Source organism: Ovis canadensis, chromosome 25 (assembly GCF_042477335.2).
Source record: "Ovis canadensis isolate MfBH-ARS-UI-01 breed Bighorn chromosome 25, ARS-UI_OviCan_v2, whole genome shotgun sequence".
Lineage (NCBI taxonomy): Eukaryota > Metazoa > Chordata > Mammalia > Artiodactyla > Bovidae > Ovis > Ovis canadensis.
In genome coordinates, this window is record NC_091269.1 from 26,050,786 (window position 1) to 26,067,425 (window position 16,640).

At 46.2% G+C, this 16,640-nt stretch overlaps 1 protein-coding gene across 3 annotated transcripts in view; it reads right to left on the reverse strand.

The window, feature by feature from the left end:
• Window positions 1–926: 926 nt before the first annotated feature.
• GNG4 (G protein subunit gamma 4) overlaps window positions 927–16,640 on the reverse strand; it is a 72,798-nt gene continuing 57,084 nt past the window's right edge. For 2 of the 3 annotated variants that reach the window (XM_069571600.1, XM_069571603.1), the window contains one exon: window positions 931–4,754. In XM_069571600.1, the coding sequence (XP_069427701.1) occupies window positions 4,626–4,754 (129 nt within the window). In that variant the 3' untranslated portion in view covers window positions 931–4,625. Of the gene's footprint in view, window positions 4,755–16,640 lie in introns of all 3 variants that reach the window. The other variant, XM_069571602.1, reaches the window with a different exon arrangement.

Below are 16,640 nucleotides of genomic sequence, written 5' to 3' on the forward strand. Positions count from 1 at the left end.
TCATGGATTGAGCCCATGCCCCCTGCATGGGAAGCATGGAGTCTAAACCACTGGACCATCAGAGGAGTCCCCAAACACTAGCTGTCATTATTCGCATGTCAAATTGGAACAATCATCAGAACAAAATTCCCTCTGACCTTTGGTTGGTTCTCGTCCCATGACTCCCTTGGAGGGAAGCTGCTGCTGACTCAGACTCATTGTTGAGTTCTGTGCGGGTGGTGCTCAGCATCAAAGGTAAGACCTGTGGATTTGTGTAGCAGAAGTCCCAGCATGAAGTGGCTCTGTGATCAGCCTGGGATTTGATGCATCAGAGCTGCACAAAGGAGAATGGCCAGGCCACCTGGGAGCTGAGAGACAAGGAGCTCAGAATCAATCAGAGGTTTGGAAGGGGCCCAGCATTCCCATGGGCGGGGGCAGAGTCAAGGGAACTGAGTTTCCCTCCATGTATCTCTGGGTCGGGCTGCCTGGGACACTGGGTTGCATTCAGAAGATGAATCATTGCAAAACCAGCTGATGCGTGTAGAGCTCTTTCCCCCAGAGGTGGTGTCTGATAACAGGGCTTTGTGGCCTGTTATCCATTCATTCCAGTGGTCAGAAGGCAGGAGAGGCTGAGAGGAAGTCATCAGCCTCACTGACAGAGAGGCTGAGCCAAGAGGGAAATGCCAGGAGGATTCCTCACTGTTCTCCCAACAACACAGATTCCACACATGGCGTTCACATGCCCCGTTCACAGGCACTGTGTACAATACTCTGGGAGCTACTCTCTGTCCAGAGAGCTGTGGATTACAAGTACTTTGTATTTCAGAATGTTATCACATACTTAAACGTCCCACTAATGATGTCACACCTAAAAAGGAGTGAAAAGTTGAGCTGTCAAAAAAAAGTCGGGGGTGGGGTGGGGTGGACGGGAAATAACCATAGGATTCTCAATTGCTAAGCACACTTTTTATTGAAGTACAACATACATACAGAAAAGGGCACAAACCACAAGTGTACAGCTCAAAGAATTCTCACAAAATAGACATGCCCAAGTGACCAGCAACCGGATCAAGGAACAGAACATCCAAGGAACACCCTTGTGCCCCCTAAGAGTAACTTACATAACTACTTGCAAACAGCTTTGCCAGGTTTCTCACTTGATGTAAACAGAACTACACAGTATGGATTTGCCTCCTCTTGTGAGACTCACACAGTGTCGCGTGTGTGTCTGCAGGACTATCCCTTGCTGTGTAGGGCTTCACTGTGTGAATACACTATAACTTGTTTATCCATTCAACATGGGCATGTGGGTACTTTCCAGTTTGGGGTTATTATGAACAGTGCTTCTATGAATTTTCTAGTATATTTCTCTTGGTGAATATACATACACATTTCTTTTGGGTAGACACCTAGGAATGGAGTCTTTAGGTCATATGGTAAATACACTTAACCCAGGTTATTTCACAGAAGAATGAGGAATTTATTGGATGGAGCTTGAATGCTCACCGAACTGACAGAAAGCTAGAAAGGAGAGTTAGAAAGACAGGTGGGGGCCAAGACAGCTCAGTGGGGCCAAGGAACAAAGCAGAAACAATCTGCCCCAGACTCTGTCATCCCGACACTACTACCGGTGGACACCACCCCTGCAGCCTGCTAGCCTTGGAAACCTTCATGACGGACCACTGCCACTCCTGGACCATCACAGCTCCCATGAAATGAATTTCAGCACCCCTTAATTTCTGTGTCACTTGCACCAAACTCACAGTCCTAAGCATGGGAGTCCAAGGAGTTCACCCTAGGTCACTGGGCACTGCCTGGTCAGTCTGGTGCTGGAGAAGGGGATGCACCTGAGACAGGGAAGGCTTTCCCACTTCAGCATCCATGGTGCTGGAGGCACTGCATCCCACTACATTTGTTTATATGGGGTGATTTCATGATTTCCCCCTTTAGGAAAGGGGTCAGGTGCTGGAAAGTCAAGCTGGAAACGCCACATGACAACTGCTCACTACAGCCAGCTTCATCGGATCCTTACTTCTGCTAGGGGGAGGGTCTCATTCACACATTCGTGTGTCTCACAGCCCATGTGCATGAGTTTGCCCTTAAGGGCAACACTGAGTTCAGGGACACTTTAGAAGGGGTAAGCCACACAAAATGCTGCAGGTTTGAAAGGAAAAGGTGTAGTGAAAGGACAAAAAGCATTTCATGATGGGATGCAAGGCAGACAGGAGGAGCGGGAAAGAACTAAAGAAAGTGAAAACTAAAGGAAGGGAGTTTGGTGAAGTCGAGGAGTGTGAATTGTTTCTTGACCTGGTTTAGCTGGTTTCTGTGTTGTCCCACTTTTCCAGTCTCTCTGATGTGCTTTTATGGATTGTACTTGGCTTGATCAAGTTAATGACATTGACATGGACCACAGGATAAAGAGATCCTGGTCATAAACCAAAATAGAGGGAGACTGGAAGTCATATTATCACAGACAGCATACAGTTATGCTATAGTTTGAGCACACAGCTTCCTAACAGCACTGGTATTGTCAGGGAGCTTTCATGAAACGAAGAATTGATTTCAACAAAAGAAGCAAAGAATAAAAATGTACTAAAATCATTTACAAAGGTAGCAAGTCACTAATTGATCTGAAAATTATATTTGCCTTTTTTGCGGGTGATTTTACATGATTCTTCCAACTGAACCATGGATCTTTGAATTCACACATTCTAGATCCTTATACTATACCCTGGCATTTAGTACATTTACTTGTTTTAAATGATAATCAGAGCTTTCATCTATGTAGCACCTCCCCCTGTCTTAGAGCAAAGACAGGAGTTCAGTTCAGTTCAGTCGCATCCACCTCTTTGTGACTCCATGACCTGCAGCACGTCAGGCCTCCCTGTCCATCACCAACTCCCAGAGTTTACTCAAACTCATGTCCATTGAGTTGCTGCTGATGCCATCCAACCATCTCATCCTCTGTCGCCCGTCTCCTCCTGCCCTCAATCTTTCCCAGCATCAGGGTCTTCTCAAATGAGTCAGCTCTTTGCATCAGGTGGCCAAAATATTGGCGTTTCAGCTTCAACATCAGTCCTTCCACTGAACACTCAGAACAGATCTCCTTTATGATGGACAGGAGGAATAACTACCCACTATCCACAATCTGCAGACTGGAATCCAGGCATACAGTGGCTTGCCTAGAATCGCACAGTGTAGCCACTGCCAGAGCTGGGGTAGAAGTTCCCAAACAAATGGAACAGGGCAAACCTGGACAGAGCACTCACTCTCTGCCCTGTGGTTTACTCCCTTCCTTTATTGGAGTGATAGGAGTTTGTTTTAGGTGGAACCTGCAAGTTTGTCTCAGAAAAAGCAAAAGCTGTTTAGCCTTCCACATGGGCAGCCACATATCATTTTCCATAAGCTGTCAGAATATGGGACTGACATGTCTGCTCCCAGGGAAGATGGGAAGAGAAGTGTGCTGCTGAGCAGGCCCCAGCGATGGTGCTTCATGGCACACGGCTCAGGCCGTTTCAGGTCTCCCTACCTACCTGCAAACAGGTAGGGCTGGAAGACAGTGGAACTCAGGGGCTTAGGAGTCAGACTGTCTGCACTCAGGTCCCAGCCTTCTGGCTTACTATCTATAGCTTTGGGGAAACTACACGGTCTCTCTGTGCCTCAGTTTTCCTCTTTTTAGAACAGATGTGTATTGTTGGAGGATTAAGTAAGTGGGTACATGTGACTGCTTCGATCACGGATGCTACGTGGTGAGTTGCGCCCCTGACTCGCTCCTCTGGGGCAGGGGCCACCCAGGTGAAACCCTGCAGGGCCCAGTGCTGTGCCCAGAACAGGCCCTTATTAATGCAGCCCCAGCAGGGCAGGAGCCAGAATAGGAGGAGGCAGGATGAAGTGGTATCTGGAGAGAAGTATGCCCCTGGCCTGCTTGGCTGGAGCACGTAAAGAGCAGTAGTGGGGGCACATTTACAGGTAAGCTCACCCCAATATCTACCCAACACCTACATTTGCAGAAGGGCCACCTACAAAGGGAATCAATGACAATCGGTGGGAAACAGGGGGCTGGGCTCTCTATCTGGGGCTGAGTCTCAGGGCCCCAGATGACCCTATTTAGAAAACCATCCAGTGATGTGGGGTCCTTCTTTTTTAAACAGATGATGGAAAAGTAGGAAATAGAAAACTTCCAGAACTTTCTCCAGGAAGAGAGATGGAACCTTTACCCATGGTCTTCAGTTGGTCAAAATGCTCTAATTTGATACTGAATGATAGGTAAATGGGGGGCTTGTTGAATATCTTTTCTCTTCTCAATAAATTATCCACTGAAATGTATAAACTTGATGTAAGTAAACTTGGGAACTGATGTTTAAAAAATTTAAGCCCTTATACCCATACTTATTTTTTAACTTGGCACATTTGTTATTTGGCTATAAAAAATGTGTATTTTCTTTTCTAATAATGAAAATAACAGAAACATGAAAAGAAAAGGTGAAACTGCAGACAATGAAGAAAACCAATGAAAAGACAGGCAGCAGCATAACGCTGGCTGGGCAGGGGTGAGTGTGGGCAGAGCTCCCTAAAGCTAAGAGCATGCGCGGTCTCTACCAGGGATTTCACAGACAGAAAAGGAGACGTTTTCATAACAAATGGAGTCAGAGGATGGTACAAAAGAACTTCTTCTCTCGGAAGGGGTTTTCTGACGCAGGCACTGGGATGATGAGAGGGTCCTCCCGCACATGAGCTTCACAGTAGGCCAGGAGGTCCGCCGCTGCCTGGGAGACCTGGGGGGTACACAGCACAGGTGCAGGGTTAGAGGCCAGTTCACAGTGGGTCCAAGGCAGAGGTGTCGGTCTGGAGTGTGGACAAGCCTGAGGATAGGCTGGGCTGCACGCACTGCCAGTGACAAGGCCATTCCGAGGCCTGGAGAGAGGGCTTGTGCAAATCCAAAGGAGACGGGATTTGAAAGTTGCCTCTGAGGATATGTAATAGAGAAGAACAAGCCTGACTCCATACTGGATTTACTCCTTTAGCTCTAACCCTTGGGCTCTGCTATCTGTGCTTTGCCATGCAGGCTCTGCATCTTTCATAAAAGAATGCTCCTCCTGAAATATACAGGAGAGCCCATTCTCAAGGCTCTGACTTTAAAAGTATAACACTTTTCCATTCACAGAGAGATAGAAAGTTGCAGACACAGAAGAGCATTTATCTTGTTGGAGGTTTTGGGGAATATTGTGACCAGAGCTACGTGGACAGCTGTGAGAACAAAGGATTCCAATACCAAGAAATTTCATAATAACCAGCCACCCTCTCTCCTCCTTTAGTATAAATGAAACCTGAGTTCTAATTCAGGGAAGATGGTTCTTTGGGAGACCAGTCCACCATCTTCTCTATCTGCTGGCTGTCCGAATAAAGTCACTCTTCTTTGCCCCGACAACTCGTCTCTTGACTTAGCGGCCTGTCATGGGTCAAGCAGTACGAGCTTGGACTAGGTGACAGAAAGAGGTGCCACCCATAGAGGTGTAGATCAATACCAGGAGAGGTATGAGGCGCCATCAGGAAGGCCTAGACATCTAGTCCTACTCGGAACTGAGTGATGAGCGAAGGCTCCAGGCCAGGAGCCTCACCAGTGACTCTGTAAAACTACCTCTGGACAGATAAAGCCAATTTTTGGCCCTGGCCAAGCCAATGTGGCTGTAATTATTATTATTAGTGTTATTGTTCTACTGCAATCCACTCTCATGACCAACGCAGGCACTTGATCCTCTGCAGGAGAACACAGATCATGAGCACGTTACAGAGAAACACACACATAAGCCACACACAAGCCCACACTGAACTTGGAACGGCCACTCCCGAGGAGAGAGTTGCTCCTCACCAGAAACCTCTTTGCTTTTCCTTTCAGGCTTCTCTGGAGCCTATTGACACTAGGCAGCTGTGGATCAAATTATCTTCCAGGTAATCTCCAGGAGCTCCAGGAGAGAAGCAGGTGGGAGTAGGCAAAGCACTAGGAAGCCTTTGCTAAGAGGAGGAAGGGACCAGCTCACTGGGCCTGTGGTCTAGGTCACAAGTCCAGCAAATGACTGGTCTGCGTATCGAATCATCCTGCCGGCTAGCTTGTTCTGCCTGTAAGTGCCTATTGGAGGCTACAGGCTGCAGTAAGTATATGGCAGTCAAAAGGAATCCTTTTTTTGCAATTAGTGTCTAAATCTTCCCCAGAATGATAGACACGCTGCAGGTGAATGAAAAATGTCTGAAGGCCCCCAGTACACACAAGCCATACACCTTCCATCCAGGTTTTAAAAATTGGCTGTTGGTACTTCCCTAGTGGCCGAGTGGCTAAGACTCCACATTCCCAATGCTGGGGGCCGGGGTTCAATCGCTAGTCAAGGAACTAGACCTTCCATGCTGCAGCTAAGAGTTCATACGCTGCAACTATTAATGAAAGCCTCGCATGCCACAACTAAGGCCTGGTACAGCCAAATAAATAAATATTAAAAACAAAACAAAAACAATGTCACCAACACTCAAAACTTTAAAAAAAAAAAAATGGCCTCTCTTCCAAAATTTTATAGAAAGTCTTCTAATTTCCAGCCCAGATCGACCTATTTCAGCAGTGGCTAGAATATAACAATAATTTTAGTAGAGATATGTAATAAATGTTTCCTTCTGATGAAACAACTAAAAGTTGAGCCAATGACTCAACCTAAATCCAGACGAAGGCTACATTTGCTGGGAGTGCGGAATGGAGCATCAGGCTTCCCTGTCCATCTTGGCCCCAAGATGACGGTGCGACTCGAGGTAAGTCACTCAAGTTCTCTGAGCTTTAGCGTCCTCATTTATAACATCGGGAGAGTTAGCTATCTCCAAGGTCCTGTTTACTCTAAACGGTCTGTAGTTTTAGCTCTGATAGCGCCGTGGCAGCACTGCAGAGCCTAAATAAAGTGGGTGCTGGGTTGAATGAGAATGAAGTTGGCAGTGATTTACAGGACACCCATACAGGGATCTCCCAGGTGAGGCGGAGGCCACAAATACAGGCCTGCAGGGGACCTACGAGGCCACCACAAGGGACTAGAGAACAGGAGCAGGGAAGCTGACTCTGAAGCCCACAAAGGCGTCATGGAGGGACTTTGCTGGTGGCCCAGTGGCTAAGAGGCTGCGCTCCCAATGCAGGGGGCTTGGGTTTGATTCCCGGGCAGGGAACTTAATTCCACATACTGCAACTATTATTAGAGTCATGTCCCGCCACTGAAAGATCCTGCGTGCCACAGCAAAGACCTGGTGTAGCCAAATAAATAAATGTAGTTTTTAAAAAAACTCCTGATAGACATACAAAAACCCAGAATCACACCGTGAGTGCTTGGGTGTGGAGCTTGAGCCTGGCACCAGGCTTGTCACCTTCTGAACCAAAGCCAAGGGCTCTCCCCTGACTGCCTGGGTCGCAATCCCCTCCTCTCTACTCCAGGCATCTCCTTCAGCCCACAGAGGCAAGGGGTCTGCTCCATGGCCGCTGTGTTAGGGTGATCACAGGATTCACCCAACAGCTCCTCCCACAACCACTGCAAACCAGTTTTCACCACTCCCCAGGCCAGCATGCGCAAGAAGGCAGAGATGTCCGAGCATCTATCTTCCTCCCCTAAGAGCCAGGTCCTCTTAGCTCTAACTTCAGTGAGTTCTTCCAGATGCTTCATTTAAGAATGTCTTGGGACTTCCTTGCTGGTCCAGTGGCTTAAACTCCATGCTCCCAATACAGGGAGTCAGGTTTGATCCCTGGGCAGCGAACTAGACCCCACATGCCGCAACTAGGAGTTCAAATGCCACAACTAAGATCCGGGACAGCCAAATATATATAAATAAATAAATAAATAAATAAATATATTTTCTAAAGTCTTATCATTATCCCCTATCTCTAGTTTTCCCATCTATTTCACTTCTGGGGACAAGGACATGCTTCCATTCATTCTGAATTCTCTATAAACCTTACAATTTCATCTAGGAAGCTGTGTGTCAATCTTTTGGCTAATTGAGAGGCTATAGGGGAAAAAATAGGGCAAGACTTTTGCTTTCCAGGGGTCTGAGAAGACTCAAAAATTGTAACATTACTAAAACAATCAAGGTGTGCTAAAACATCACAAAAGCACAGCTGCACATCTCTGCAGGGCTTTGGAGACAGAAGTGTCTGAGTACCCAGACCCATCCAGTTCCACATGGGGGCAGTTACCCTGGTAAACCTGCCCCTTTTATCCAGAGGCTGGTTCCAGCCAACTGATCCCAGAGACATGATTTTCTAGCAAGCCAAGAATGGCTCATATCTTGTGGCAGATTCATATTAAACAAGTTCAAGAGACAACCGTATAAAATCATTAATCAAAATAATAGTTGACATGAGCTGAGTCCTTACTATTAATATGTGCCAAGCCCTGGGCTAAACACATTGTCATATGTCTTGTGTGTGTATGCATGCCCAGTCATGCCCACCTCTCTGTGACCCCATGGACTGTAGCCTGCCAGGCTTCTCTGTCCATGGAACTCTCCAGGCAAGAAATTTGGAGTGGGTTGCCATTTCCTCCTCCAGGGGATCTTCCTGACCCAGCGATCAAACCCACATCTCTTGCATCTCCTGCCTTGGCAGGCAGATTCTTTAGCACTGAGCCAAAGCTATGGGCTTTCCAGTAGTCATGTATGGATGTGAGAGTTGGACCATTGAGGAAGCTGAGCACCAAAGAATTGATGCTTTTGAACTGTGGTGTTGGAGAAGACTCTTGAGAGTCCCTTGGACTCTAAGGAGATCAAACCAGTCAATCCTAAAGGAAATCAGTCCTGAATATTCATTGGAAGGACTGATGCTGAAGCTGAAGTTCCAATACTTTGGCCACCTGATGCAAAGAACTGACTCATTGGGAAAGACCCTGATGCTGGGAAAGATTGAAGGCAGGAGGAGAGATGGACGACAGAGGATGAGATGGTTGGATGGCATCACCAACTCGATGGACGTGAGTTTGAGTAAGCTCCGGGAGTTGGTGGTGGACAGGGAAGTCTGGTGTGCTGCAGTCCATGGGGGTGCAAAGAGTCGGACACGACCGAGCGACTGAACTGAACTGAGCCACCGGGGAAGCCCCATTATATGTCAGTCCTCATTTAACTATTCTAAATACTATTGTTAAAGTCACTTTACAGATGAGGAAACTAAGTCATGAAAGTTAAGAAATCTGTCCAAGTTCACACAACTGGTAAGAGAGAGACCAGGATTGAAGCTAAGTGGTCTGGCTACAGAAGCTAAACACTACAGTAGCTGCCTGACTAACTGTTCATGAAAACTGGACCTGGAAGGTGGCCTGGAAGTTCTTGTCTGCTGGGCCAGCACACTCTCTTTGTAGACCAGCTACCTGGGAACTCATGTGACCAGAAGGAGAAGTCCTGCAACTAAACTTTCTTAGGTCATTTGTTTAATCCAGGGACAATTTAAAAATAATCTTTTGGTCATGCTGCACGGCATGTCGGACCCTAGTTCTCTGATCAGGGATTGAACCTGCACCCACAGCATTGTCAGCATGGGATCTTAACCACTAGACCACCAGGGAAGCCCCCCATGGACAATCTTGCCAAGAAAACCCTAACAGTTGAGTGTCAGCAGCTGGGACTGGCTTCCTCTTCCTTTGCCCTGCTGGCCTGGATGGATGCGCCAACGTTGCTCTGAGACTCCTTCCTCTAGGCTGTGACCTGCATGCTGTTAGTATATAAACAAGGATGCTATTACACTGGGGTGGTGCTAATTCCTTAGTAGCAGCCTTTTTAAACTAAGGGTTTCCCAGGTGGTGCTCGTGGTCAAAAATCTGCCTGCCAAGGCAGGAGCTACAAGAGACCCAGGTTCAGTCCCTGGGTCAGAAAGATCCCCTGGAGGAGGAAAATGGCAACCCACTCCAGTATTCTTGCCTGGAACAACCCATGGACTAGAAGAGCCAGGCGGTACAGTCCACAGGGTCCCAAAGAGCTGGACATAACTGTGCAGAGCACAGCCTTTGTAAACTAACGCCTAAGCCAGAGAACTTGAAAAAGTGAAACTTAAGACCACCACAAACAGCCAGCCAGGCTTTCCCACCTAATGCAACTGCTTAAGCAGTTAAACAGTGCTTTGCTTCAGCATCTTCTCTACAAACACCTTGCCCTCTGCCTGTCAACGGATGGTGCTAACTACCTTTGGTTTGGCATTGCCAGGTTCGACTCCACCTATGTCCAAATTAAATCAAAACATTTTAATTTTCTTCAGTTTACCTACTAACAGGATCCAGCTGGTCTGAAGTTTGCAAATATCATTAGCAGATATTTTTTGGGGTTTTGGTTTACTAAATATTATCACTTTTTTTTTTTGGCTTTTTGGTTTGCTAAATATTATTACAGCTTCCTTCCTCTCGATCAGTATACTTGTTCAGATGCTTGTCAACATCCATTCATTGTGGGATGCTGCTGCCAAGTTGCTTCAGTCGTGTCCGACTCTGTGCGACCCCATAGACGGCAGCCCACCAGGCTCCCCCGTCCCTGGGATTCTCCAGGCAAGAATACTGGAGTGGGTTGCCACTTCCTTCTCCAATGCATTAAAGTGAAAAGTGAAAGTGAAGTCGCTCAGTCGTGTCCGACTCTTAGTGACCCCATGGACTGCAGCCCACCAGGCTCCTCCGTCCATGGGATTTTCCAGGCAAGAGTACTGGAGTTGGGTGCCATTGCCTTCTCCGCATTGTGGGCAGATTGATTAATTTTCTGAGAGCAACTGCACCGCAAGGGGGCGCTGCATCCTCAACCATCAGGCCAAGGCATGGGAGGAGGGGTTCAAAAAATGGGGCTTTAGCGGTCGTCCTGCGGAGGTGTTAGGACCGGTCTCCTTCCGGTCTCAGGGTTGTGTATTTGCTCCCCTCACAGCCCCGGGTCTACAACCATGCCATTAACATGTGGCCTCGCTAGCTCTAAGCAGGTCTAACCTAGGGCTTTTTCTATCATCTATCAAAGGTGATACTGCGCCTGATGCCATAATCTTTCTTTCAAGAAAACACGCTGTTCTTAGAATGCCCCGCTTTGTTGTTTCAGGGTCACAGAAGTGTTTGCTTAGTTATATCCACACGCCCCTGGATTGCAGAGTTCCATCTGGAGCACCTGTACTATAAGAATAAAACCAGAATTGTTCGTACTGGTACCAAGCGATCAGCACCCAGTTTTGCATGGATCTGGGTCGGCTCCACACAGTATTAGTTTTATGCTGCTGCTACTGCTGCTAAGTCACTTCAGTCATGTCCGACTCTCTGCGACCCCACAGACGGTAGCCCACCAGGCTCCCCCATCCCTGGGATTCTCCAGGCAAGAACACTGGAGTGGGTTAGTTTTATAAATGCACTCAAATTATTGAGAACATCCCACAGCACAGTATAAGCATGTTAAGTCATTTTACAACAAAAGGAGTTTCCCACCTTTCCCCACCTCCGCCATCAGCTTTATTTCATGCAGTGTCCAAGGGCCCTTTACTCCTGTGTAACCAAAGTATCTTGGATAACCCCTGAAGCTTGCTGTGATGGGATCTGAAAAGATTCACACATGTAATGATCATCCTGATGAGCCTTCCACAGGAAAGGTGACGCCCTAACACACAGTTTAGGATCTGGGTGTTAATTAAACTAAAAACCCACTCCTTAGATTGAAAGGGAGGGTTTCCTTAATCAGCCCTAGATTGATTTTTATGGTTCAAAGCTTCCTTCAGTGTATATAAAATATCACATGCAGACTTCACCATATCCTAGAAACATCTGCCATCTTTGAAACATAAAATAGACAATTTACTTTCAAAGAGAGATCTTCATTCTGAAATTTAAAACTCCGTTACTGTTTATGTTTTCTTATCAAGCCTGAAGTCTGCTTTGTCTTCAAGTCCTCTGTTACAAAATGCCCAGAGCATCTCTGCCTCCTCTCCTTAGTACTGAAGTGTTAAGAGTTACATGATAACAGATGTTGAAAAGAGAAAAGAATTGGGAGCTAGGGAACAACTGTGGAATTTTGCCATTACATTTCAGGGTAAAAGAGGTGATTAAAACAGCTCAAGTTAGCACATAATCCCATTTGTTGCACTATAATTACAAGCTTCAATGATGGGGAGAAAATGTTGCAATTACTAAGTCACATTCTAGGACAAGACAGATGACATAATTACTATTCTGGCTGTGACACCCACTGCATTTATCCTTTGCATCTAAAGTACCTCGACTCACAACTATTTTTCAGCAATCCTGGTCTATTTAACACTACTACTTGGAATAGGTCACAGGCATTCTTGATGGCCCTGCCTGTTCCTCCCTTCCCCACCAAGAAAACAAAGCGGGATTAGAGTCAAGAGCACAGCCAGGTTGCATCCCCCACTGTGCAACGATATCTTTCACAAGGTCAAATCTGATACAAGTGCCAACAGAAGAAATCATATGCCTAATAAAACCCTGAGGATATTACAGGTCTATGCCTCACCTCTGAATTCTGAGCTAAAGCTACAGGGTGAATGCTTGTGAATTCTTTTTCTTTCTTCTAATGTTGTATATTATTTGAGATTAACACACCAGTTTTGTTTTGTTTTTTAAAGAATCTGCCTGCAAGGTGGGAGACTGGGGTTTGATATCTGGGTCAGGAAGATCCCCTGGAGAAGGAAATGGCAACCCATTCCATTGTTCTTGCCTGGAAAATCCCATGGACAGAGGAGCCTACAGCTCATCAGGTCACAAAGAGTTGGACATGACTGAGTGACTAATACTTATTATTTTTTAATTTTATTATTTTTAAGGAATTTATTGAATTTGTTACAATATTGCTTCTGTTTTAGGCTTTGGGTTTTTTTTTTTTTTTTGTCTCTAAGGCATGTGGGATCTTAGTTACCCAACCAGGGATCGAAAGGGATTGAACCTGGACCTCCTGCCCTGGAAGCGCAGTCTTAACCACTGGACTTCCAGGGAAGTCCTAACACCAGTTTTAAGGCCATTCTCGAGATACTTCCAAATAATTATGCTATAGGCTGAATGTGGGAGAAGGCAATAGCACCCCACTCCAGTACTCTTGCTTGGAAAATCCCATGGATGGAGGAGCCTGGTAGGCTGCAGTCCATGGGGTTGCAAACAGTTGGACACGACTGAGCGACTTTACCTTCACTTTTCACTTTCATGCATTGGAGAAGGAAATGGCAACCCACTCCAGTGTTTTTGCCTCAAGAATCCCAGGGATGGGGGAGCCTGGTGGGCTGCAGTCTATGGGGTCACACAGAGTCGGACACGACTGACTTGACTTAGCAGCAGCAGGCTGAATGTATGTGTCCTCCTCCCAACCCCCTAAGTTTATAAGTGAAACCAAAATCTCCAGTGCCATGGAGATGGGACCTTTGGTAGATAATTAGGTCATGACGGTTGGAACTTCATGAATGGAACTGAGATGGGCTGGGACTTGGGACCCTTTGCTGCAATATTTACACCTGGTTTCCTTGAGCACAGAAAGACAAAGAAACTATAAGGGACTAAAAATAACTGTGCTACAATGTACAGCCGGGGCAAATTATGGACACAAGATAGGAAAAGACCAAAACCAAACTGCCGCTCCTGAAGAGTTGGGAGCAAAAACAGGGTGTTGGGAGCAAAAGCTGGGTACTGCGCATGCCTCTTGCACACAACAGCACCAAAGCGGTGGGCAAACCTCCTAAACTAGCCCTCTGGCTCCACCCCTCACCCCATGTAAGGAGCCGGCTTGCCCCGCCTAGGAGAGTGAGGAAGCAAGGAAACCTGTTACTTCTCTCCTCCAGACCCCCACCACCAGCTGCAGCAGGAGCCCCAGAAAAGCCTTGCTTGAATTTCTTGTCTGGCCTCTGATCAATTTCTATTGATTAAAGAGGCCAAGAACCCTGGTAGGTGATAAAAATTAGTGCTCTTATAAGAGAAAAGGTCTCTCTCTCCCTCCCTTCCATGTGAGGTCAAAAGAGGGTAGCCATTTGTAAGCCTAGAAGAGAGGCCTCACCAGAACCTGACTGTTGGTACCCTGATCTCAGACTTCCCAGCCTACAGAGCTGTGAACAATGAATTTCTACTGTTTGAGTCACTGAAGTCCACGGTATTCTGATACAGCAGACGTTTGGCTTCTAGTGGTTTCCAGCAAATGTTGTGTATTGACTAGATCAATATTGGAAATTCTCAATCATTGGGTCCTAGGCCACAACTAGCATCTAGTAGGGAGTAAGGTTATTCCTGGAGGAAACCAGAGGGGGTGGGAGATATGTATGAATACATGATAATATAACAGAGAGTCCTTCTCTGAATTCTAAAGTCAAATGTCCAGACTAACGAATCAGCTGCTGTTCACTATCACCAGCATACAGGGTTTTTCACATCAAAAGTTGATTGCACATTTGCAGCAACACAGATGGGCCTATCAAACTAAGCGAGTAAGTCAGACACAGAAAGATAAACATCACATGATATTGCTTATATGTAGAATCTAAAAAAAAAATCATACAAATGAACTTAAAACAGAAACAGACTCAGAGACCTGGAGAATGAATTTATGGTCACCAGCAGGGAAGGGTGGGTGGGAACGATAGATTAGGAGTTTGGGATTGACACGTACACACTGCTATACTTAAAATTGATAACCAACAAGGACCTACTGTAAATGTTGATTACATATTAAGAGGTAATTCTGAGATATTTGAAAGAGAGTTTTAATATCCCCAAGTTAACCTAAGTAAGAGCTTACTATTACATGGCTTTCACCATCAGGAACTGCAAAGCTCTCAGTTCGTTTAGAGTGATTAACCCAGGTCCACCCCGGATCTTGATTTAACCAAACCCTTTTAACAGGTTGGTATGTGTCCTACATGACTCTGACCGCCTCTCAGCTTTGACACATCACAATTTCCCACAAAGGAAGCCAAAATTCAGTCATTCTGCAAGCTCACCAAAAGAGTGATTTATGTGGTGACAGAAGCTAGTGAGTCACTGAAGAGTCTCCTGGGACTGATGTCAGAATGAAAGATGAACGTAACAAGTGGGTTCTAGCTCCAGGGATTCTAGAAAGCTAGCAGCATCTCAGAAAGGAAGCAGGGGCTTATGAGTCAAAAGACAACGTCCCAGACGGGCTGCACTCAGCGCTGCTGAGCTCTGTCATCTGGCCAGTCAGTGTCCACTCCCGTGGAATCAGCGACACCTGGTAGCCTGTGGCTGAAGGACACAACAGATGTGTTATATGCACAATGCATTATTATTTCATTATTCATTCGGCTACTTCTTGGTAGTGTGGGAGAGCTGTTTGAGCCATAGACATGAAGTGGTGTTTGTTAGTCACTAAGCTGTGTCCGCTTCTTTGCAACCCCATGGACTGCAGCACATCAGGCTGCTCCGCCCTCCACTGGCTCCTGGAGTTTGCTCAAATTCATGTCCACTGAGTCAGCAATGCTATGTAACCATCTCATCCTCTGCTGCCCCCTTCTCCTTTCGCAAGAAGTAATCTCTCAGAAATGATCAGGGCAATTTCATCTCCGAGGTGCCCTCGCCCACAATGTCCCCTTGAATTGGGAGGCATGTTTCATCTTCTGGTTCTCCTACTCACATTCTCCTCTCTGATTTAACTGAAAGATTTCTCACCTTTTATCGGATACCTCTCTCTCGAAGTGCTCATGCATAACCCCTGTTCTTAATTTTATGTCTAAATCTGATTGCAGAATGTTGTCATCTGAATCATTTAATGTCTAAACATCTGGGAAAGCGCTGCGAATGTTTCTGGTAGAGGAAGGGGAAATGAAGACAAGGGTTAAACCTCAACTGCTAAACTGGCAGAAGCTGGAATAAGACAGAGCTGCACAGAGTATAGACGAGACACATGGAAAAGGCAGAAATCTACACGCACTGCCTCTAGACTTTTGGCTAGATCATATGACATAATTTATGTTCAATTTTTTTTTTTAGAAATGCCATTCTTTCTACTGGAACATCATCTAACATCTTTCAAAAAATATTTATTTGGCTGAGTGGCATGCAAACTCTCAGCATGGCACGTGAGATCTAGTTCCCTGACCAGGGATTGAACCCGGTCACCTGCATTGGGAGTGTGGAGTCTTAGCCATCTGACCACCAGGAAAGTCCCTATTATTACTTAATTATATTCCTTTTCCTGGACTTTGCCAGACCCTTTAAATCATCCATCAGTGATCTATCAGAACGTGAAGATCTCCCCAATTTTGCTTTTTTTAAACTTGTTCACAGGGAACATCATGATATTTAAGCCTTACTTCTTTTGTTTTAATAACTACTGACGTTGGCTTCAGAATTTTCTGCGTTGGCTTCAGAAACTTCAGTTTAGTTCAGTCGCTCGGTCGTCTCCGACTCTTTGTGACCCCGTGAATTGCAGTACACCAGGCCTCCCAGTCCATCACCAACTCCTGGAGTTCATTCAGACTCACGTCCATCAAGTCCGTGATGCTATCCAGCCATCTCATCCTCTGTCATTCCCTTCTCCTCCTGCCCCCAATCCCTCCCAGCATCAGGGTCTTTTCCAATGAGTCAACTCTTCGCATGAGGTGGCCAAAGTACTGGACTTTCAGCTTTAGCATTAGTCCTTCCAATGAACACCCAGGACTGATCTCCTTTAGGATGGACTGGGTGGATCTCCTT